Source organism: Mixophyes fleayi, chromosome 4, assembly GCF_038048845.1.
Source record: "Mixophyes fleayi isolate aMixFle1 chromosome 4, aMixFle1.hap1, whole genome shotgun sequence".
Lineage (NCBI taxonomy): Eukaryota > Metazoa > Chordata > Amphibia > Anura > Limnodynastidae > Mixophyes > Mixophyes fleayi.
The window spans coordinates 270,283,621-270,307,126 of NC_134405.1; the positions used below are offsets into that span (position 1 = coordinate 270,283,621).

Below are 23,506 nucleotides of genomic sequence, written 5' to 3' on the forward strand. Positions count from 1 at the left end.
TACTGAGAGTGTGAGTCCCAGGAGCAGCTTAATACACCATTTGCAATGCAAACAAAAATAGATATATTGACACAATCACAGATAAAATTTATGACAAGCAATGTTTTTTCCTCTTAAATAAAAATCTCTGTACAGATAAATATGGAAGAAACATTACAGCGCAATAATGAGCAATACATAGTGTTTTAAATGTCATTGGATACACAGTAGTGACCCCAGTTCAAGAAAGGATGGTTAAAAACACATTGTACATGATAAAATATATAAACGTACCTGATTATGGCATCCTGTGTTCTGTTCTTCTACTGGGCGCGCTGGGCGATGAGGGATCAGCATCTGGCAACTCACACAGACAGTCGGGAACAGGGACAGAGGGCAGTCGTTGAAGTGGAAATTTAGAAGTGGGGGTATGAAAAATATAAGTGAATGGAGTATGAATGCTTGATTGTTTATTTTTTTTAACACTTGTCCCCTCTGTGGATTCCCATTCTTCATTACTACTTGTGTTTTATGATGGCTGCATCACTGACATTCCCATTCTTAAGATGTGTCCCCCTTTACATTTTCTTTTACCTATGCCCCTGCACCATCTTCTCCTTTGTCCCTCTCACACGTCTTCCTGCACCACCTTCTCCCCCTGGCTCTCTCACATGACTTCCTGCACCCCCTATTCCTCTGGCTCTCACACGTCTTCCTGCACCCCCTTTCCCCTGGCTCTCTCACACCTCTTCCTGCTCCCCCTTTCCCCCTGGTTCTCTTATAACTCTTCCTGTACCCCCTTCCCCTCTGGCTCTCTCACCCCTCTTCCTGCACCCTCTACACCCCTGGCTCTCTCACCACTCTATCTGCACCCCCTTTTCCCTGGCTCTCACCCCTCTATCTACACCCACTTTTTCTCTGGCTCTCACCCCTCTATCTGCACCCCCTTTTCCCCTGGCTCTCACACCTCTTCCTGCACCCCCTTCTACCTGACTCTCACCCCTCATCCTGCACCCCCTTCCATCCTGGCTCTCACTCTTCCTTCTGCACCCCCTTCCCCCCTGGCTCTCACCCCTCTTCCTGCACACCCCTTACCCCCTGGCTCTCTCACCCCTCTTCCTGCACCCCGTTCCCCCTTGGCTCTCTCACCCCTCTATCTACAATGTCAAATGTGAAAATTATAACTCTCACACCACCGAACATAACTACCATAGGTGAAAAACCTCTGGCCTGAAGAATCATGGTTTCAGTAGCCACGCCATCAAAGCCAAATTAATTAAAGAGTGGCACCAAAGAGGACCCTGAACTAGAAGGTCTGGCCGAAGAGACTATCGGTATGGTACACTAACAGCCCTCCTTAGAATGTTGGAGAACCATCTTCTGAAAGGCTATTTGGGAGTCACCCGAATTGAGGTTGCCCGTTCTCTACTTACTTTCTTTAATATCTGTAGAAGCATTGGGATCGGTGGGAGCAGATATACCAGTTGAAACCTCCATGGACATGGCATCCTTGTATCTCACCCTGGAGTCCCTGGATCTGGTATTGGCAAGACATGCTCCTTTTTCGATGCCAGTGATCACTGACTACAATGACTCCATCTTGAAGCTGGGACCCGAACTCCTCTTCTTAACATTCCTTGTACTCATGTATCTGAAACTGCCGAAGACAAGCCCCAACTACAGAGACATGGTGAACCCCTGTGTCATGTAGAGGCCTTATCTGATGGCTTGGGAGCCCCATGTCTGGCTGACTCCGTCTCTCTGAAAACCTCCTTGAGAAGGAGAAGAATGTCCTCTAGTAGACGTTGTTGTTGTTTTGGTTTACAATTTCTAACAAGTAAGAAAAAGCTTTTTTCTCCCATAGCAACCTAAATGATATGCTCCAGTTCTGTATCAAAGAGAGCGAGACCATCAAATCGTAATGACTCAAGAGTTCCTGTGGATTCTCTGACTAGGATCGTAACCACAAAGAATGCCGGGCCGCAATTATAAGTGCAGAGCATTTGGAATTCACTGCATTCAAAGAAGCGTGATCTAAAAAATCAAAGGCTCCAGAAATATGTTCAGCTAACACTAAAATATCAGCTCACTGTCTATTCTCATGAAGACTGATAACAAATTGTTCTGGCCACTTCTGAATAGTCTTGTTTACACAGGCCATAGACATAATTGATCTGAATAAACTTCCTGCAGCAACACATGCAGATCAAATAAGAAAACAACATTTTTTGTCCATAATGTCCCGGAGTACAGCTGCTCGCTGCATCGGTAAAGCAGTGACTTTAGATAAGCACACAATAGGAGGATCTACTGTTAGAGAATTCTCCCATCTAACAGATTCTTCCAATGGTAAGGGTTAAAGGACTTTAAACTTTCCAGCATCTGGAATTTTTTATCGGCTTTCTGCCAAGTCTTAGAATTTATTTCAGAAAGCTGAGAAGATGGTGAAAAACAATCTTTTTGTTTCTTCTGACGTTTCAAAAGAGAAAAGTCAGAAAGATCTGTCAGTTCAGGTTCCAATAAACCATATGTTTGTTGAATCCCCAGGACTAAATCATGTGTCTTAATATCCTCTACACTGTAAGTATATTCACCCTCAGACTCAGGGGAGTCAAAAAACCTCAGGCATATACCTCTATCCCTAGAAGGCATTCCATCTAGAAAGAAGCCTTCACAAGACCCTGAGCAGACTTTGCTAATGATAATGACAGACCCATCCAGCCAGTACAACAACACCCGGAGTCTAATCTGAAAGTCTGGTGTTCACTATTGCCCCTAGTGGTGGGGACAGGCTTGGCTGCAGACAAACGGAGGGTCGTGTGATGTGTACCGGCTGTGGAGAACCCAGGAGCAGAGAGTTATGGCAGACAGCGTATCCAGAGAACAGGCCGAGGTCAGGGGTCACTTGCTTGGTAGAATAATCAGAAAACACGCCAGGGGTCAGGGTCACGAGCAAATCAGCAGCATACAAGGTTCAAGCCAGAATGTCAAGGGCACAGGCAAAAAGACAAATCCAAGGTTCAGGCAGGGGTCATACACGGCAAACGAAAGTCCAAAGGTTTAACACCAACAGCACAACAGCAGGCAGCAAAACAGAAGTCTGGAAGCTATAACCGGCAGGGAGGCTAAGCCTTCCCTGCCTTAAATACAGAAATGAACCAATGAGAGCCTAGCTCTCTAATTGCAGTCAGACTGGCCACTGATTAAATAAATAATTAGCTCGCAGGCTTGCTAGCATACTGCGCACGCGCCCGGCTGACCCATACTGCTGGGACGCGGCGCTGAACTACTTAGCGTCCGACCGTTGCTGGCCCCGGAAGTGTTGTTCCGGTCATCATAGCGGCGGCCGGGACACAGATGAGAGAGTCGCGGAGGCTGGGCACCGCCGCGGCTCGTAACACAGACCAGCTTCTGCCTGGAAAGCCACTCTAGTGGCCGCTACGGGCTGTGAATTTGTGGTGCATCTTGAGAAGAAAAAGATTCACCTACCTCCTTGGTCTAAGACATTACCCAAGTGAGTTCGGCTATGGAAGCTGCTAGTGGCTTAACCCAAGCCGGCTCCGCCAGGGCAGCAGATGCAGTCACAGGAGAAAGTTGAATTCGAAACTCCGCTTTACATGCTGCGCACAGGGCATCTGGGTCAGACTGTTCGAAAGATCATTTAGAATTATATTTAGCACAAGAATAATGTTGCACAGAATCTGTAGCAAACACCCTAGTCTTGGAAGTCCCTTTCTCAGTCATAGTGGTAAAATAATAAAACATCCACTTTTTTTCTTTTCTTAGAAATATAGCAAAAAAAATGGACCTCACCTATAAACAGATGAAAATGCTGCAGTAATCACTGATTGCTTATATATAAATACAATCAGTTCATTTAATTAGATATACATATTCTGAAACAAGTATACCCATAGACAGTGAGAGAATAGTAAACAGAAATGGTATTAAAGCTTATTTTGTTTTAATTCAAGCGGATAGACAACTAGCAGGAGAGTAAGAAAACTAAGTGCAGTTTTAAAAAAACTGTGCCTCTTCTGATGAAGCCCGCCTTTTTTAAATACACAGTGAAAGAAAACATACTCCCCAAAGTCTCCTCACCTACATAGGCACCGTTCTGTCACTTGTTCAGTTGTTCTCTCTCTGTGACTGAGATCCACCTGAGCCAGCCACCCCCCTATGAGTCATTCTCTTCCTAAAAAGAACTGTTCATTTTGCAAAAGGGGAGGATAGCGATGCGTGCAGCCAGGGGCAGATTGGAAACTTAAAGTGGTCTTGTGTAGGCGGGACCAAATAAATGGTAGGCAGGGACAATACTTAGCACTCCATTAGCCCTAGTCACATCGGTTTTAGGCAAGGCAAATGGAGGGATGTATGGATAGGCAGATTCTGCCTGTCACAGTTGACACAGTTAACACACAAGTAGGCAAAGCAAACATAAGCAGGCAGAGTCAGCATACCAGTGAGTGGAGTACATGCATTGATTATGTGAGTGAAGCAGCTTAATCCAGCAGCAGGGAGATCCCAGGGTTAGCATTAAATTAATAGTAGTTGGGTCTCCCACCGGTTCAAAACTCTCCTTAACAATATAAAATAAAGAAAAAACACACTGCCTCTGCCCACCTGTACGCAAAACTTTAAGGTGTCCCAACCATGGGGGTGTGTACCCTACCCCCAAGAAGAGTTTCTACTGTTCCAATGCCCTTTATTATTATTATTATTATTATTATTATTATTATTATTATCTTTCTTTATAGGGCGCCACAATGTATCTACAGCGCCATACAGAGTATTCAGTGGATCATACAGGGTAGAACCATACAGAACAATAAACAATACTAGGACTTCGAAGCTCCCAACATGGCATACACATTGAGGTTGGAGCAGAAGAATAGATAGAGAGACAGGAGGGAAGAGGGCCCTGCTCGTGAGAGCTTACATCCTAAAGGGAGGTGAAACAGACAGGAGGCACAATGCGAGTTATTCCTCCAAAATCCCTCTTCTTGAGGTTAGGGGTGGGATTTCAAATATTAAAAACCACATACTTTTAAATAAAACTGTGATTACTTGTACACTCTAGCATGAACAATTGAAAAACATTTTTATTATCGAATTAAACGAAAATACTCGCATGGATGCATACAAATTGTATCGCAAGGTTTATACTGTTCCGAATGATAATTTGGCCAGTATTAGGGATACATTTTGTGAGAGAAGCACTGGGAAAGTACTGAATGACAGAGGTATATGTCCCAGGTTTTCTGCCTTGCCTACATCATAACCCCATGGAGATTATGTGCGTGGGAAAAGCTTCCCAAAGTGTGTTTCTCAACTGTAGGAAAATTCTGGTACGGATCTCTGGGGTTATGAATGGAGAGACAGGATGAGCTCCATTCATCAGGCCCTTTCCGGGTCTTCCGGGCCTCCAGCCTAAGTTCAGGCTGATTTGCAACTGCACCTGTGTGTGGGTGTTTAAAAAGCAGGCTGGACTTGCAGTCTCTCAGACCTAGGGAGGAGGTTGGATGCCTCCTGAGAGACTCTGCAAATGGTCAGCAATTATCATTATGTGTGTGCTCTGTTAGTATCGGACAGGCAAGGCAGTTATTTTGAAAGTTTTGTTTTCTCTGTTTAATAAAACTGGTTGAGGCCAATTGTACCAGAACCTTGGACTTGTGTAACTTCTCTGCTTCTGTAAACTTCCATCTTTGCTAGGAGATTGCACCTGTTCCCCCTAATGCAGTAACAATGAACAATACAAAGATAATACCATAAGATATCCAGGGACACAATTAACTTACAAGCTGTATAGTATATTGCAATGTTTACAAATATTATTATGTGGCTTTCTTGGACCAATTGCAAAAGGAAGGTTGTATTTTGTAGGCACATATCAGTTATTGCTATGACACTCTGTATTGTTTTGCAAACCAAATTCCCCTTAATAAAAAAAGACTTCAAAAGTATAATTTATGTATTTTATTTGTACACTTTACATTAACACATTAGTCTGTTGCCTGTTGTTCCTACCTTAACTTGATCCTGATTCCATGGTGCCGCTGCCATATGTCTGGGTGGATTTCATCACTGCATAATGAAGTCTCTTGAAAGCTTCCGCAGCCCCCAACCTACTCAGCAACAGACAGCCTTGTGAATCGCTGACTGTATCTCTTCACTGTGTGGACCACCTCCTGGCAGTGAAGCTGATCAGATCCTAAATAGGATACAATCCTTTGATGGCAACACCCCCCGGGTGCCATAGGTTGAGGACTGCCTGTTGCTTAACACTGCACTAGAGCAATAGAAGTTAGATGGTGGGAGACTAAAACATTTTATGGCGATCATCTAGTTGGGCAACCCTAGCCTATATATTGAAGTACAGGACTAACAATTATTTTCTTTAGGTAGAGATAGCATAAAAATCTATATGTGCAACAATATTGGTTTTTTTTTCTTCCCTTAACAAGTGATTACTTTTGCTGCCAGTGGCAAAATATATATTCAGAGATGAGCTAGAGGCAGGTATATACTCTACATTTATAGTCTACATATGGTGCTAGTGAGTATGTGATCGTGTGTACCAGCATTAACATACCTACTATGTATTGTACATTTTCTTCATGTGAAGGAAGTCAGAGAAGCCGTCTATCCTCCAACCCACCCCCTGTGCTGTTACACTGGTTCTGCACATGTGTGTGATGTCATCACACATGGACATTTATCAAGCATTTTCCCACTAAGCAATAGATCGCCAGCAATTTGCTTTGCTGTCCCCCACCCACTCCGCTTAGATCCCCAATTGCCACTCATCACTCCCCGCAAATCACACACACACACACACACACACACCCTGCGATCATCCACCTGTAGTGCTGGCCCCCACCCCATGCCGGCTATAAAGAAAAATATATACACAAAAAAAATCATGATTCAAAAAAAAAAAAAAAAAGCAATACATGAGGTGGCTTCCGGGCGGTCTCGTTAAGCCACCGGCCTACCGGGAAACTTCCCAGTAAGGCCTATGACCAATCTGCCCATGACATCACCTACTCTCCATACCCTCAAAGGGAAGAGGGCTGCACGATAAATGAAAAATAAGACAAAAATATAACAAATAAAAATTGCTACTTTCCCACAATACTAAAGTAACATAATTATCATATTAGTCATACCATGTCAGAATGCCTTACAACAGTAAAATTTCACATTATACACCTACAAATTATCTGAATAGTAAAAGTCTTAGGTTGCTTTGAATTATACATGTCTATTACCAAAAACTGCAATACAAGCAGATAAAACAGACAGGTAAACTGTAAACTTAATATTGTAATTGGCTTCCTCTTCAACCTTGCAGTGCTATTAAAATGTGTTTCACATATTTCACTGTATCACTTCACATAGGCAAAAACATGGTTTATAAGATATCACAGCTTTTCCTTTATGTCAGTTAATATTCTAACAGGATCACTGAGATTAGACATGACCTTTCCACATCCTTGTAGTTTATACCTAGCTCATTCATTAGAAATTGTCAGCATATATCATTCCATAATTCCCAATACAATTCATATATATTACATTTTAATAGCAGATTCTGCATTTAAAATATATGTAGTATCACAAACATTGCCTAATTTAAAGAAAAATACTCAGCATGACACATTTTTGCTAAAAATGTATATAGCATGAGAGAGAGTGAAAAATAGCTTTTTTTAAGCAGTCACTATGATAATATATATTTTTATTTTTTTAACAGATTATCAAATCTGAATCAGTATTCTCATTCAAGTAACATAAACATAAATTGCTAGAAAGTGCAAATGGGCAAATTCATTAAAGCCAAAACAAACAAAGGCCAATTCAGTCAGAAAGTCGAAAAATAAATTTACTTGTTGACCAAATGAGAAAACTTATGATGATGGGTTTAGAAGTGATGCAATGCCCTGGTGACATAATTGGCATGAGTTGATGAATTCTGTATTGAACAAGAGGAGCCTTGCATCCAGCACATTTATGCACAGTATTATTTTTTAAAGATCTGCAAGAAAGTATAGGGAGTATTGAAAGACAGAGGAAATTTCTGGTGTCATACCCACAATTAAGTCTTGGACTTAATTGTGGGTACACTGACCCCTCAGGGAAATTTACTGTGTTGTCTCACCCATGAGTTTAAAACAAGTGTTGTGCACAGTGGATGCCTACTTTTCCGATTCCCACTAAACATTCCATTTTATTATTGTACATGCAGCCTGTACCCAACTATACCCAACATACACACACACACATACACAATATGCGGAATAGTGACAGATACATATTGTGCCCACCAGTGCTCACATGTGGGTGTGGTTTTACACAGTCAACAAAATATATGAAAAAGTTTAAAGAGCTTTAATCAAATAGAAAGCTACATCTGACAAGTAATCAATGTAGAGCCTATTCTATCCCATATAATACAACATTCTAGTGACCTCTATACAATATAGTATTATAGAGGATGATATATAATACAATGTGTACTGTTCAGTGTTTCACAGGCGTGTGAAATTGGCCTTATTTGCAAGTTATGCTTTTTCTTTATATACTATGGCTCTAGCCATATCCTCTGTGGGCTGGCCCCACCTCGTTTAATGGCTAGTCATACCTCTCTGGCAGCTGGCCACACTCCCTACAGCAGACTATGATTGCATTCCCCCAGTGGACCCTTCATGCCCCAGTCCAAGTCCATTTTACTAGCCCAAATTAGATTTTTTTTTTTTTAGTATTTTATTAATGTCTCTTTGGAATTAAGAGCTACAGAGATGTCCAAAGAACTCAGGTGGGGACTTACCTGTGATAATGGTGGTTATAATGTGGCAACATTTCTCTTCCTGTTACTAATAGTTCTTCCAATACAACCGAGTACTCTACTGACTTTTCACATAGTGGATGACATAGTTAATCCAGAGGTCTGGTAAATGGTGTCATCGTGATGAGTTGATTATCATCAATTTTTGTTGAACTTTGTGTTAATTGAGTTGAGAGTAAGTTACACATTTGGAACCTCATTTAGAGTTGAACGCAAAGTCCATTTTAGGTGCATCCAACAAAAAAATCATGCATGTGCAGAAACCACCAAATCTGCCTGCATCTTGAACGCAATTAACACTTACGACAGCTTGCAACTCACTACGAGAAAATGGTAGGAACGCGGAATTGTGAAGGCGTGACCATGTAAATAAATCCTAGTCACAGTGAGGCTCAGACGCAACACACGTCAAAAAAGGGCTAAAGCTGTGCGGCAGGAATTAGGTGGCGCAAGCGGTTAGCTAGCTACAGGAACTGCTCGCAGCTTGATAGGGTATTACGAGTGGGACTTGACTGGGGTTGTTTGCCACTCGTAATACCTTACCAAGCTTCGACACACTCCTACACTTAAACGGACTTTGCGTCCGACTCTTAAATGAGGTCCTTGATCTTTATGTATAACAACTGGCTGTTTCCCCTAATTGGATATTGACTGTTTTGGTTTTAACTCTTAGTGAAATTGCATAGTATTGCTTTGTAATGTTATATGCTAACACTCTCCAGTGACATTTTATAGGTGGCAGGGCTTTTCCAGGTTCATAAATGCCACTGCCTTATGCACACGTTATAAATTTGCTGTGTAAAGTGTTGAAATTTTACAATAGTTAATGTATATCAAATACATTGCTATACATTAATTAAAACAATTATTATGATTCAGGGCCTAGGTAAATAGTGCTGTAAATGTATATATATATATATATATATATATATATATATATATATATATATATATATATGATAAGTACAATAAGCGTATGTTTATATGGAGATTAAACCCATAAAAGATGTATAGGGCACTGCTGTGCTGTACATTAAAGAGTATGAAGCTTCATATAAAGAAAGCCATTGAAAGAAAATTAACAGAAACTTATTTAGTTCATGCTGTAAGATTCTGAAATCCTTAGTTTATACTTTGTCCATCAGTCAAGATAATCAAATAAACATGATCAAGTCTGTAGGCTAATGTCATCATACAACCAGAAAACTATGGCATTCGCAAGATAAGACTCCTGTTATGAAGACACTGCAGAACAATGCTGCATGCAGCACTCTAACAACCAAGGCTCTCTGAAGCACTCCTGTGTAACTGGGAAACGACATTTTCAATTGAATTTAATATCCCAAAACAGAGTGTTGAATACCATGGGTTTTTTATGGGAAAAGACTTGCCATTCTAAATCACATGTATAATACAGTTATTTATTACAGGGGTGCCTTTTAGCATTCTTAACCAGTCAGATGGTCTTGTGGTATTATATAACACTGATTAGGAAACATTGTTTCTTCACCGCATGCAGACCTTATACTGTAAAAACAGTGCATGCCTAAAAACACTATAAAATGGACAGGTACAGTTTGCAAACTATGTATGGGATAATGTAATACTATATATAAAAATTCAACGTGTCGCTTAATGTATGTATAAAATCACAAACGCTACTATTTTTATCAAAACAAAACATAACTACAAGATGACATGACAGATAGCTTAATTATTTATATTAGATGTCATGTTATTACTTAAAAAATAGGCACTAATGAATTGTTTTTTTATTTTTGTTATTAATGAATAGCGAATTATGATATCCCGGAGTATATAGTTACTATTTAAAACAGTTTATATCTTTATGCAAGACATTTATTTAAAATGTTATGATCCATGAACATTAAATCAGACTTTTATTACATAATTTAGTATATAGTAAAAATAATTCCTACTAACAATACAATACCAAGTACTGTAGATAAAATATTGGGAAAATTCAAATTACTCTATTGCAGTGTCAAGAAATTGAGACAGTATTTCATCCGGCCAAGATTCTGCATTGTGGAAGTTGCATTGTATTGAAAGTAACATGGTAGTATATTACATTAGCAAATGCAGAGACACACTTTTATTTTTCTAATAAAGAATCAATATCATAAATCAGAAGTATGTTGGGAATTCAAAATCATGTGTGGCCCATAACTGCAAATCCAAAACCTGTAAATCCAACAATAACTCAAAATGTTCAGAAACAATCTGGGGTTTTTACAGTGTAGATACAACTCTATGCTGGAGCACACTATTGTCAGTGGAGTTAAACCCAAGTTGAAGTTAGTTTGGTGCTTTTATTTCAACATAGAGTAAGTTGTAATTTGTTGTGATTTGTGAAACAAATTTCTTCTCATATACTTTGAGCACAATTATTATTGCTATATCCATTGTTCTTGCTGCTCAATGATGTTGCAGTGAAAATATCTGACCCCTTCTATCTGGTAGTAACATTCTATATGATTCATTACATATAACTTAATGTTCTTGATATAGACATACAATATTATTCTCTGTCACCACAAAATATCAATGAAACACACTAAGCTTATTCAAAGATTCATGCTGACTTTTCAATGTAGCATTTCCAGACATATATCATATATTGCAGTTTGCAATCAGTAGGCAAGTGCATTTGTCTTCCTTTTCATGCAATATTAGCTTTATATAAATAGAAAAACACAACATAACCATAGACCTAAAAGGAATTTGAAAGCCAAACTCTTAAAGAAAAGGGTGACTAAAGATAAGACTGCTTAGCCTACAGTAACAATAACATGCTGAAACAATAACTACAGAAAATTATTGTTATTATTATTATTATTATTATTATTTTTATTATTATTATTACATATGTTGCCTAACATAAAATAAATAAATAATATTTGTTTATACTCATAAGGGCAATAAATGTAAATATATTTGTATAATATGCCTAAGAGTGCACTTTCAAACTTTACATAGCAAATATTGCCTTGTGCTTGTAATAATCTTAATCTAGGGTAAATATATTTTCTCTTAATAAATAATATTATTAATAAAAATAATAATAATAATAATAATAATAATAATAATAATAATAATAATAATAATAATAATCTTAAGGAATTGCAATCTTTATGTGTTTTAATCACATGAAACAATTAATGTGGCATAAACAGAAATTACTCCATAAAATACAAGTGGACATTTTCAAGTATATTTGATTAAATTGGTGCAAAGCTTTACCTTTTTTTTAGTTGTGGTAAATTAACCTAACAATTTATTATTCATGGTTAGATGAATATCACAATAGTTGTATCAGGTAAAATTCATTCATAATTAATTGAATTGGTCAAGTGCCTGTCTATCCATCACATTAAAAAAAAGTCAAGATTACTGTGCTGTGAAAATAGCAATTTTGTTAACAGAAAATTTCAGGCTATAGTTTAACCTGGGATCGTATTATGAATGCCTAGGGTGAACTGAATTTCAATACATGATTTACCTCCAGTTGTAACCTCCCCGTAGCAGAACTTAACCTTCTGTTCCCATCTGAATTCATCCATCCCCATGTGTCCGACAGCAAGACTCTGAGCAAAAGCAGAAACAGCCACAAGCTTCTTGACTTCATTACAAGCAGTCTGTTGAGAACAAATATAGAATCATAAGACCTCATCATTTTAAAAGTGCATTATATAGATTGTGCACTGTAAATTCAATCTGTCAGTTTTCTTCGGGTCATCTGTAATACCCTGCAGCTATGTATGCATTTCGATAAGCTCCATGCCTTATTCTCAAGTATGCTTTAAAATACATGCTACCAGAAAATTGTATTGAAATACAATATATCAAACCCAAATTTCTGAAGTGTATTTTGAATTGAGGATTGTGCCAAGCCCGGGGATATAGCTTATAAGCAAACTTCTCTCACTAACATTCAGTTTGGCTGAAAATCCATGAACTTGTGGCAAAAGCAAAGACAATATAATGATCAATAAGCTTATTTTTCCCGATAAATGCAAAAGATCTCTGTACTCTGCTGTAAAAATTCTGATTTTCCCAGATATATGGAAAACTTTTAAAAAGCAGCAGCACAAAACCTTTGTTTACCATTTAACATAAGCTTTTACATCTCACAAAAATATATTTGTGGATTTGGCTAATATTTGTGTAAGTAGTTCCACAGTACATCTAGCATTTCAATTTCTTCAGGAAGAAACATTTGTTGCTATAACTTGTGAACTTACATTGTAAATACATCACCACCATATGTATGTGTGTGTGTAAATATATATACTATATGGACAAAGCTATGCTTCCAACTTTGTGGCAACAATTTGGAGAAGGCCCTTTTCTATTATAATATGATTTTGTCCCAGTGCACAAAGCAAGGACGACAAAGACATGGTTTGATGAGTTTGGTGTGGAAGAACTTGGCTGACCCACACAGAGCCCTGAACTGTACCATATCTAACACCTTTGGGATGAACTGGAATGAAGATGGCCTTCCCATCCAAAATCAGTGCCTGACCTCATAAATGCCCTACAGAATGAATGGACACAAATTCCCACAGAAACACTCCCAACATCTTGTGCAAAGTCTTCCATGAAGAGTGGAAGCTCTTATCGCTGCAAAAGGGGGAAGCGACTCCACATTAAAATATATGTATTTGAACACAGTGTCATTTGAAAACAATGTTGGTATTTTGACCATATAGTGTCACGATACATATATATATATATATATATATATATATATATACATATACAGTGGTCGAAGTGAGAATTTAGAAGTGCTGGTATGAGAATTTTAAAGGAAAGCCTGGGGGCACAGCCTAAAGGTGCAGAGAGGGTTAAATCTAAACACACACGCATACACCAACACCCACACACCCACACACACACACGACAGGAGACCAAGTGGAGCACTTGGTCTAATCAATAAAAGAATCAGCCAGAGCAATGCCTGACTGGAAACTTAAAAAGCTGTGCTTGAGCTGTGTATGAGAGACTGGCCAATGACCAGTTTGGGTCCTAACTGTGTCAGCCAGCATTTAGGGCTATGGGACTGTGCTTATCTGTGTGAATGTTTGCTTTGAGAGCGCTGAAGACACTGTCAAGACTGGTTACTCACCCTGACAAGTGAGCAAACGACAAAGTGGTTCAGCAGAAATCCGTGTGAGGAGCCATCTGCTTTTATATATATATATATATATATATATATATATATATACCTGGTGACGGGTTTCGTGGTACCAACCAATAGGAAGATGTTGCAGCCCACTTTTAAAGATCTGGCTGCAAAATCTGATAAGGAAGGTAACAGTGGAGGGAAATAAAGGGCCACGAGCCAAGTCCCTAAGATTTTAATAAATGCTTACAGGCTTTTGTGACAATGACCATTATTTTTGGTGAAAATAATTAGTGAAAACAAGTTGAAGCCAAGGCTTATGTATTGATAGATACAGCAGTTACAAGTTGAGTTGACTAGGTGGTTGGTGACTTCCTTGCTACAGAACATCCAGTCTGCCCTATTATTTACTCTCAGCCAAAGGTGTATAAACCGTTGATATGATTACCTGGCTGTCCAATTATATTGGAATGGGGTTCAGTGCTGAAATCTATTGTGAAATTCCTTGTGTTTTATCTACAGCCATTTGTGAAGAACACATGATTAAAGACACAACTGATTTTGTGAGGTATCTGAATAATTTTATACCATTCCAAAAAAAGCTTTATTGGAAACACTATATGTTTGCTCCCTATGCACCGTCAACCCTCACAATGATGATGTAGAGGCAGTAAGGGAACCATTAATATATGGACACTATGATAGTCCATTCATTTGAATTTATGATTCAGCTCTTTCAAATATACAGATGGGTACTACATACACATTGCTGGCACTGCATTGGGGTCAAATATAGGTCCTTCCTATTCTAACATATACAAGCATAGATATGTAAGGCATTATATTATTCCAAAGTATGGTGTCAATATTTTGGTTTATACATATATTATAGATGATGTTTTGATGATTTGGTTAGGAACTGAGCTGGAATTTAATAGTATAATGAATGGTCTGAATAGCCTTGAAGGATCGGTATTTTTTTATCTCCCTTGTGCACAACATGAAAATTTATTTTTTGGATTTATTAGTGTACCGAAACGAGGGGTAGTTTCTAACCACTCTGTACTGCAATCAATTGATTGGAACACTACATTATTCTCTACAAGCCATTTCCCTTCAGCACTGAAAAATGGGTCGACCTTTTCACAATTTGCATGTATTCTCTGAAGTAACTCTGAACGTTTGTTTTTGATTTTTCTTCATTGTTGTCAGTTTTGTTCCTTTTGTAATGGAATTGGTCTGACAACCTCTTTAAAATTGAACACCTACTAATAACTCTCTCCAGGGGCGGAGTGGCCTGGGGGGCAGAGGGGCAGATGGCACCTGGGCCAGACAGAAGAACAGTATTCTGGGCCGCCTGGAGGTCCAGTGGTAATGCGATGGAGACAGCCTTTGCAGTCTGTGCAGGGGCTGTCACATCGCGTACTCACAGCAGCCGCATCATTCATTTACAGAATATTGTACTACAGCTTGTAGTACAATATTCTGTGAATGGATGATGTCCCTGCAGTGAGTATTCTGCGATGTGACAGCCCCTGCACAGACTGCAAAGGCTGTCTCCATCGCATCTCGGTACAACTTCAGATCACTATGTCATGTGACCACAGTGGTCACATGGTACACAGTGTAGGCGGGGCTGATAGAGTTCTGTGCTAGAGCTGCAGCATGTCTGTCTATGCCTGGAGTCAAAGGTAAGAGGAAGGGGTACTGTGATGTGGGAGCTAGTGTGTGTGAAGGGGGGCGGTGGAGAGGTGGACATGTGTGACTAAAGGTGCCGGGGGCAGAGGGGGGGCATGTGTGGCTATAGGTGCTGGGGGCAGACTGGGGCATGTGTGACTAAAGGTGCTGGGGGCAGACTGGGGCATGTGTGACTAAAGGTGCTGGGGGCAGAGGGGAGGCATGTGTGACTAAAGGTGCTGGGGCAGACTGGGGCATGTGTGACTAAAGGTGCTGGGGCAGAGGGGGACATGTGTGACTAAAGGTGCTGGGGGCAGAGGGGGGGCATGTGTGACTAAAGGTGCTGGCGCAGAGGGGGGCATATGTGACTAAAGGTGCTGGGGCATAGGGGGGACATGTGTGACTAAAGGTGCTGGGGCAGAGGGGGGACATGTGTGGCTAAAGGTGCTGGGCAGAGGTGGGGTGTGACTAAAGCATGTGGGCATAAAGGGGTATCTAATTATAAAACGTGGGTTATATATTTATTTAATGCTGGGGATTGTTGTTTTCTAAGTTTTGTAAATTTTATGTACCCATTTTTCACAAGTGGTGACAGTGAGAAGAACAGGTAGGAGAGAGCAGGACAGTTTGCCAACTGTCCTGAATCTGGTGGGACAGTCCCAAATTTGAGTGACTGTTTCGCTTAGGACAGTTGGGAGGTATGTCCCGCTTCACCGTGTACTGCAGAACTGTGTGCACCTAACAGTAGTGCACACAGTATTGTCTGTGTATTTGTCTAAAATAATAACCATGTTACATCATAGGGGGTTACCCTGTCTAAAGTGCCCAGGCCCCCCAGAGCCTTAATCCAGCTCTGGGCCTGGGCATAAAAATATATATATATATTTGGATTAAGCAACACTAAAATAGCCTCTTTTATATAGATAAATATATATTGTACCCTTTAAAGATGGGCCTCTACTTGTGGGCCAGTGCAGTGTGCTTGCCCCCCGGGCTAAAGTCTGCCAGCCCTCCCCTGACTCTCTCACATAAATGTTGCACTATGTACTTAATTTAGTTTTATTTAAAACCATAGGGGACACCTGTCTTAAAAGCCCTGGGCCCCCCAAAGTCTGAATACAGCTCTGTATAGAAGGCATCACATTTTATGCACATCTACTAATGAACTACAAGCAAATAGTCTCTTCTGTCTGATAATTAGCCTCTGTTCTCTGATAATTTAAGGTTAGATTAGATCTCTATAATATCCCTAAATTGCCTTGAAGCAGTCACTAATGGACCACCATGTGTAACCCTTCAGTGGCTGTCTCTTCCGTGGACCATCTTTTATTGACATGAAGCTAGCTGCAGAACGGAAACTGACAAAACTATTCTACTTGGGCATTGATGGGTGGATGGGGGTCTTTGGGAGAAAATACAGCCCCTGTTGGGATTAGTCATATCTCCTGTCCAATCAAGAGCTTCATTCTATTCAAACTGAGCAGATTCAAACTGAGGGGTGTCTATTTTACATGTTGTGAAGAGTCAAAGTGCTGGCATAAACGACAGCTAAAGGCTCTTTCACTGCTTTTTGTTAATTAACAAAGGGTTAACTCTGGAGAAATCAGAGATTGATCTGGCATTAACCTAATTACCAAAGTTTACTGTTATCCCCATAGACCTCTATGGAAATTGCAGCATTTGTTTATTTATTAATTATCTTAGAATGGCATTACTTGTCTTTTATAATAGGTGAATAATAAATGAGGCCTCTCCAGTTTAGCTGGATACCTCATAAGTCAAAGTACCATGGAGATGTGTATAGCAGTTCCTCCATTTGCCGGCAACGGTCGGCTATTGGCGAGTAGGAGGAAATATTTTTGATGGAGAGGGTTCTTCGCTGGCCTCCCAGAGCAGACCCGTCATAGTAAATAGTGTCAGTACTTAATTATGTATCACTCTGATTTGCAGCAATAACTGATGATGATTAATGTACAGTACAAATTATGAACATCTTGATTTATGTTTTTAATATATATATATATATATATATTATTTTTTTTAAACCAACAATATTTTTTAATTAATGGTTATACTGTTTACAGTATGCAATTTATTTTATATAATTGTTTGTATGAATTCTGATGTGGCCTTATAATGCACATATGCTTGTGCATATACTGTACTCTGTTCTGTTTGTTAACATACGACAAGTACTGTTTAGGCCGAACGTACTTACAGTGATTCAAATCGAAACGCATCTTGAGTTCCGCTTGAATTTAAATATGGTCGAAGCTACACATAAGTTCCAAGCTCTTTTTTACACCGCAATTTGCATGCAATTTGTGTTCTGATTTGAATCAGCCTTATGTGAGATACAGTTCTGCAATAGGTAGAGTATCATAGATTGTAAAATTGTTAAAATGGTAAATCAAATTCACTATTTAACTGCATTTTCAACTACATGAAACCAGACACAATTATTTTGGCTAGATGTTAACTGTCTAGCTGCTAACTGTCTAACAGTTAAATATGCGCTTTCAACATATTTAATTACAGCCTGCAGTACTTCTGCTACTGTCTCCTCTAGCGTATACAAATATATCTGTGTGTTTTTTCTAATCATGCTTGTTATATTTTAATAGCATTTTGTTTGATTTATCCTTAAACAAATAATATATAAATACTACAAGCATAGCAGTCATTTTGTGATATATTGAAAGCATTTCATATAAACATTGTGACATAAAATAATGTATCAGACTTATACATATAATAACATTTATTTATTTAGAAGTATTTTAAGTTTGCTAAAGATTTACATTATTGAACACTTTACAGACTAAAGCATATGCAGTTATATTAAATTGTGTTGCCCAATGCCATATACCATGGTTGTACCTGTGGCACTTATTTTCTATGTATTGTATAATTAAGTGTTTATGCTAGAAATGTCTAAGTGTTCACAATTACTATATTTTGGCTTGAAAATTAATATTTATCCTTTGGCTTGGATTATCCAAACTACGAAGGAAGTTTATTGATTGCACTGGAAGTTTTATGGCAGAAAACAAGAAAGGTGGGAATTTTGCATAGCAAATAATTCAATTTTTTATGGATTTCTCCAATCCAAATGTTCAGTTATTTTTGGATGTTTTAACTATATATCTTAGATTTATTGTTTATATTTAGCCACCTATGATATCACAGATGCTCTTATTAAGCAATACTACATATCTCATCTTAAAAGTGACAGGAGTGGCCACATTTATGTTTCAATAACAGATGATCAAGCCATAAACCTATTGACATATAGATCTAATTTTTTATTCAGCTTATTGATCATCATGAAATTATTTTCTTGCTAACTTCAAAATGTAAAGAGCAATGTGCAAGCTTTGTAGATTATTATATATCAGCAACTGAACATACTGTAAACTAATACAACAGGAATGAATCAACATTCTTTTCTACCATAAATTGACATGCAGACGATTTTATATAAAGATTCCCCTCCAAATGTCTCTTGAGTGCTTGGTTACAGTTGTTACAATATAATTTACTATAGCAAGCCTTATTACCTTACTATTAAATAAAATATAACCTATTGAATAATGCATTTATTCTTGCACAGGCTATTTTAAAAAACAAAAAAACAAAACATGCATTGGCTATAAAGTAAAAAACCAGGAGACATTTCTGTTAACAAATAAAATGTGTGAAGTTTTATCCAGCGCTATGTTCAAGTTGCATTTTGGGAACTACATCCTGTGATAACAGCCGATCCCTGAACAGATAGCAGTCTGCAAACAAACTCTTATCCCATTGTCATTTCTTACAATTTTATCTACTCTGTACTCCTTACTGCCCAAATAATGCATTTTATATTTATAGGAAGAATTCAATCTGGAAATTTTGCAATCCTGGTGTGATATTAAGAAAAGGGAAAAACTATTCATACATAAACAAAAAACAAACTGTGCAGTCTATCACTTATTGGCTGTGTTTCATGAATATGTAATAAATGTCTTTTCATGAAGACATGTGGAAGCTCTACATTTTTTCTGTCATTCTCTGCGTTAATTAGATCTGGTATCCATTTATTTTATTTTACCTCTGACAGCTGTGTGCTGCAGTTTCCTTTCTAGTTTTTGTAAAGTTGATCTGCTTATTTAACACTACAGAGCACTGATCACTTGAAGTGTGACAGCAGTGAAAATTTGAAACAATTTCAGTCCTTTATCTGCCTTTGATTAACTTTATAAATTTTGAATTGTGTCATTACTATCAATACAAGACTAGGAGCAAGAATCACACTTGAGGCGACACCTAGAGGTAAACAGGGAATTCAATCTAAGAAGGGGAATATTCAGCATCTTAATAAGTAGACAGTTCCAACAACACAATCATACTGACACAGAGGCAGGGGGAGGGTAGGGTTATGGGGAAAAAACAGATTCAGCCTGTCATACTAGGACATTTATCTTATGTTTGTATCTGACATAGCATATAGAATGCTTACACTTTTTTAACTTGATTTCAGCTTTTTGTCCAACATTACCACTACACTTTGCAAGAAATATATATTTAGCTTTTCAATAGCAGAAAGCCTTGTATAGTAAATATACAGCACTATATCAGTTGTACATTATTCTCTATATAACAATGTTGTTGTTGTGGAGTGCAAACTGTAGTTTCCCTTATTCCTTTGTAATTATTCCTCTTGATGCAGTGAGACCTGTGAAATAATAAACTTTATGTCTCATTTTTGTACCCATCACTCATCACTCATCATTTTATTCACTTATGAAAATGATTCCATTAAAAAGTTATATTGAACTTCCTTGAATAGGTTATGCTTAACATGAGACACTAAACATGGTTCCACTTAATTCTTTAAAATAAGGTTTCTGCCATCGACATTAAATATGATATATTAGTAATACAGTGTGCAAACTAATAAAACTAATTCTCTATGTACACCTGTAGTAGACTGTCGACTTTATTCACTTTGGACCTTATTTAGAGTCGGACACAAAGTCCATTTAAGAAGTGTAGGAGTGGGAGTGTACCGCAGCTTGGTAGGGTATTACGAGTGGCAAGCAACCCCAGCTGCGTCCCACTCTTAATACCCTATCAAGCTGTGAGCAGCTCCTGCAGCTAGCTAACGTGTGCACTACCTAATTCCTGTCACACAGTTTTAGCCCTGTTTTGATGTGTATTGTGTCTGCGCTTCACTGCGATGTATTTACATGGTCACACCTTCACAGTTTCGCGTTCCTCCCATTCTCTCGTAGTGAGTTGCAAGCTGTCGCAAGTGTTAATTGCGTCCAAGATGCAGGTGGATTTGGAGCTTTCTGCACATGCGTGGTAGTGGTTTTTTGTTGGATGCGCCTAAAACGGACTTTGCGTCCGAATCTAAATGAGGTCCTTTATGTTTAATAATAGTTAGTGGTACAACCACATTAAATTCGGAAATAAAAGTCACCAACTTGTGCATTAATAAGTGCAGTGACTGTTTTAGTCTGCCCCTGAGCCCATGAATAAACAGTAAGCAATTCTTTACATTTATATCCAATGATTTAAAACTTGCCTATATTTTACATTATTACATTTCACAACAGAACAAAGCAATATGAAACTGACTGCTTGTATTCAACAGCACAGTATGGGACACATTTTTATGATAATCTAAATATTCTTTATGTAATTGATTATGCAGGTACCAGGCTGTAAAAATATTGTTACTGAAATACTTAATTGCTATTATATGACATAAAAACAAGAGGTCAATGTTAAACTACGATCAATACATCTGTTTGCCCAACATGAACTATTTCTGTTTTACTGCAAATTAAGCTTCTAGGATAAATACAAAACAACTATGGGAGTGGGGGCAGAGCAATGGCTACTGCATGAAAAAAAAAGTTTACACAAGGGCATGTTAGCATTGACTCTTGCCAATGCCATGAGATTTTGTGGCAAAACTTGAAAGTGCTAAAAATCCTAAATTATAAAATAATAAAGAACTATCTCATCCTAAAAACATTACAACAACGAAATATCTTTCAGTTACTGTAGAACACTGTTCTAAGGTCTAAAAATAATTAAAACAAGTAACCTGTAAAACATTATTTAAATATCAAAATATATAAATGCATGTGTTAAATCTCGACCTAATAATATGACAAACACATATATATTATAACCCACACACATATGTGAACATGTGAGTAGAGTGTTTAATTGGTATCCGTGCCAGTTATTGAATGAACGTAAAGAACCTACACATTTTGAGGTTTACATATATATACCCTCTACACATGACTCACTACTATGATGAGATCTTTTAGCTCCCTAAAGGGATCTATCACAAGCCACGCTGTAACTGAGGATTTCATAATGCTAATGTGTGAAGATAAATAATCATGTGCTCGAGGCATCCAATTTTGAATAAATGCAATGTTTGTATACCTATTGAGACAAGCCTTACTGCACTAATGTGCAGCCTTCCCGCTACCCGCCAACATCCGCAGGTCGCTTTTTAAACTGCAAGATGTATTTAACCACTATGCTTGAATGAAAGAGAAACACTTTTTATTACAGCTGATTAGTGTACGTTGCAAACTTGCCAGATTGGTGCACATACACACTACCTTACCTGAATATAAAACATCTAAATCTGGCTTTGAAAAATGAAAACTGTCAGGATCAATAGCTGCTCCTCTACCCTTGTACTACTCCCGCATTAAAAAGCATAAGGAATCTGAGCAAACCAGAGGCATCAGTGCGATCAGTGCACACTGTATGAAGCAGTCACACAAGGCATTCAGCTGAACGCTGCGGATTATTTCATTCTGGTCCAGTGAGAGACAGCTGGAGATCTCATTCATTTAATCTCAGCGTACTAATGAACGAGCAAAGCGGCACTGCCAGGGAGCCCTTTGAGCATACATCCCCCATCACATCCCTTACCCTGCATTTTTACATCAGCACTAGCAGAGGCTCACATTCTGCGTTACATTTGCTGACTTTCAGATTTTCTTTGGATACGACCTATACATGCATTATCCCTGTATACAATCACAATCTAGCATGTTCATTTTCACAACAGACAACTGTATACGAGTTTAATAATGTATCATTCCTTCTTCAAGCTCTTATAAGCCAATGCATTAAAGAGAATTCAGAATGTACTTACCTATGTTATACCACAGAGGACCAAGAATAAAAAAGATTAAAGAGTAAGATCGCAAAGCCACTGCGGGGATAACTATTTACTTTAAAAAAAAAAAAAAATCTCCCAGAAAAAGAAGAAAGATCGGGGCTCTTTAGTGGAATAGGATTATTTATTTATCTCAAACATGATAAATAGCTGAGTGTGACAAGAAAAGAAATCTTACTAGAGGTCTCAGTCACAATCCAGAGCATAAGAGCTCTAAATGCTCTTCGCTGTTGCCTGCCCTATTTCTGCTGTCAGGATCACAGCTCCTTTACGTCACAGTGCAATTTGCATATTCCATCCAATAGCTGATACCTGTGTGTGTTCAGTGCAGTCTCAGGATGAGTAAAAGGATGCTGGTTCTTGAGAGCTAATGACTGCATGTATTCATAGTATAGTAGTGAGATCCCGTCTAATCATTATCACATATTGCTAGAAAAGAAGCCAGGTTATATTTATTACAGATTATGCGTAATGCAATATCTTAAACGTCCTTTACAAGTGTCATTTTGAGCCACTTATTATATTTTAAGGCACATTGGTTATTGGATGGATTTCAATCGCTAAACATGTATCTGTTTAATTTATTGTGCATATTCTACATTTATTGTGCATATATATATATATATATATATATATATATATATATATA

The 23,506-nt window shown here is 38.3% G+C and overlaps 1 protein-coding gene across 1 annotated transcript in view; it reads right to left on the bottom strand.

Moving 5' to 3' along the window:
- Positions 1 to 23,217, bottom strand: part of FSTL4 (follistatin like 4) — a 1,520,806-nt gene extending 1,497,589 nt beyond the window's left edge. Inside the window, exons 1-2 of the mRNA XM_075209744.1 lie at positions 22,834 to 23,217; positions 12,351 to 12,486 (exon numbers count right to left, since the gene is read on the bottom strand). Of these exons, the coding sequence (XP_075065845.1) occupies positions 12,351 to 12,476 (126 nt within the window). The 5' untranslated portion in view covers positions 12,477 to 12,486; positions 22,834 to 23,217. The remainder of the gene's footprint in view (positions 1 to 12,350; positions 12,487 to 22,833) is intronic.
- Positions 23,218 to 23,506: the final 289 nt, after the last annotated feature.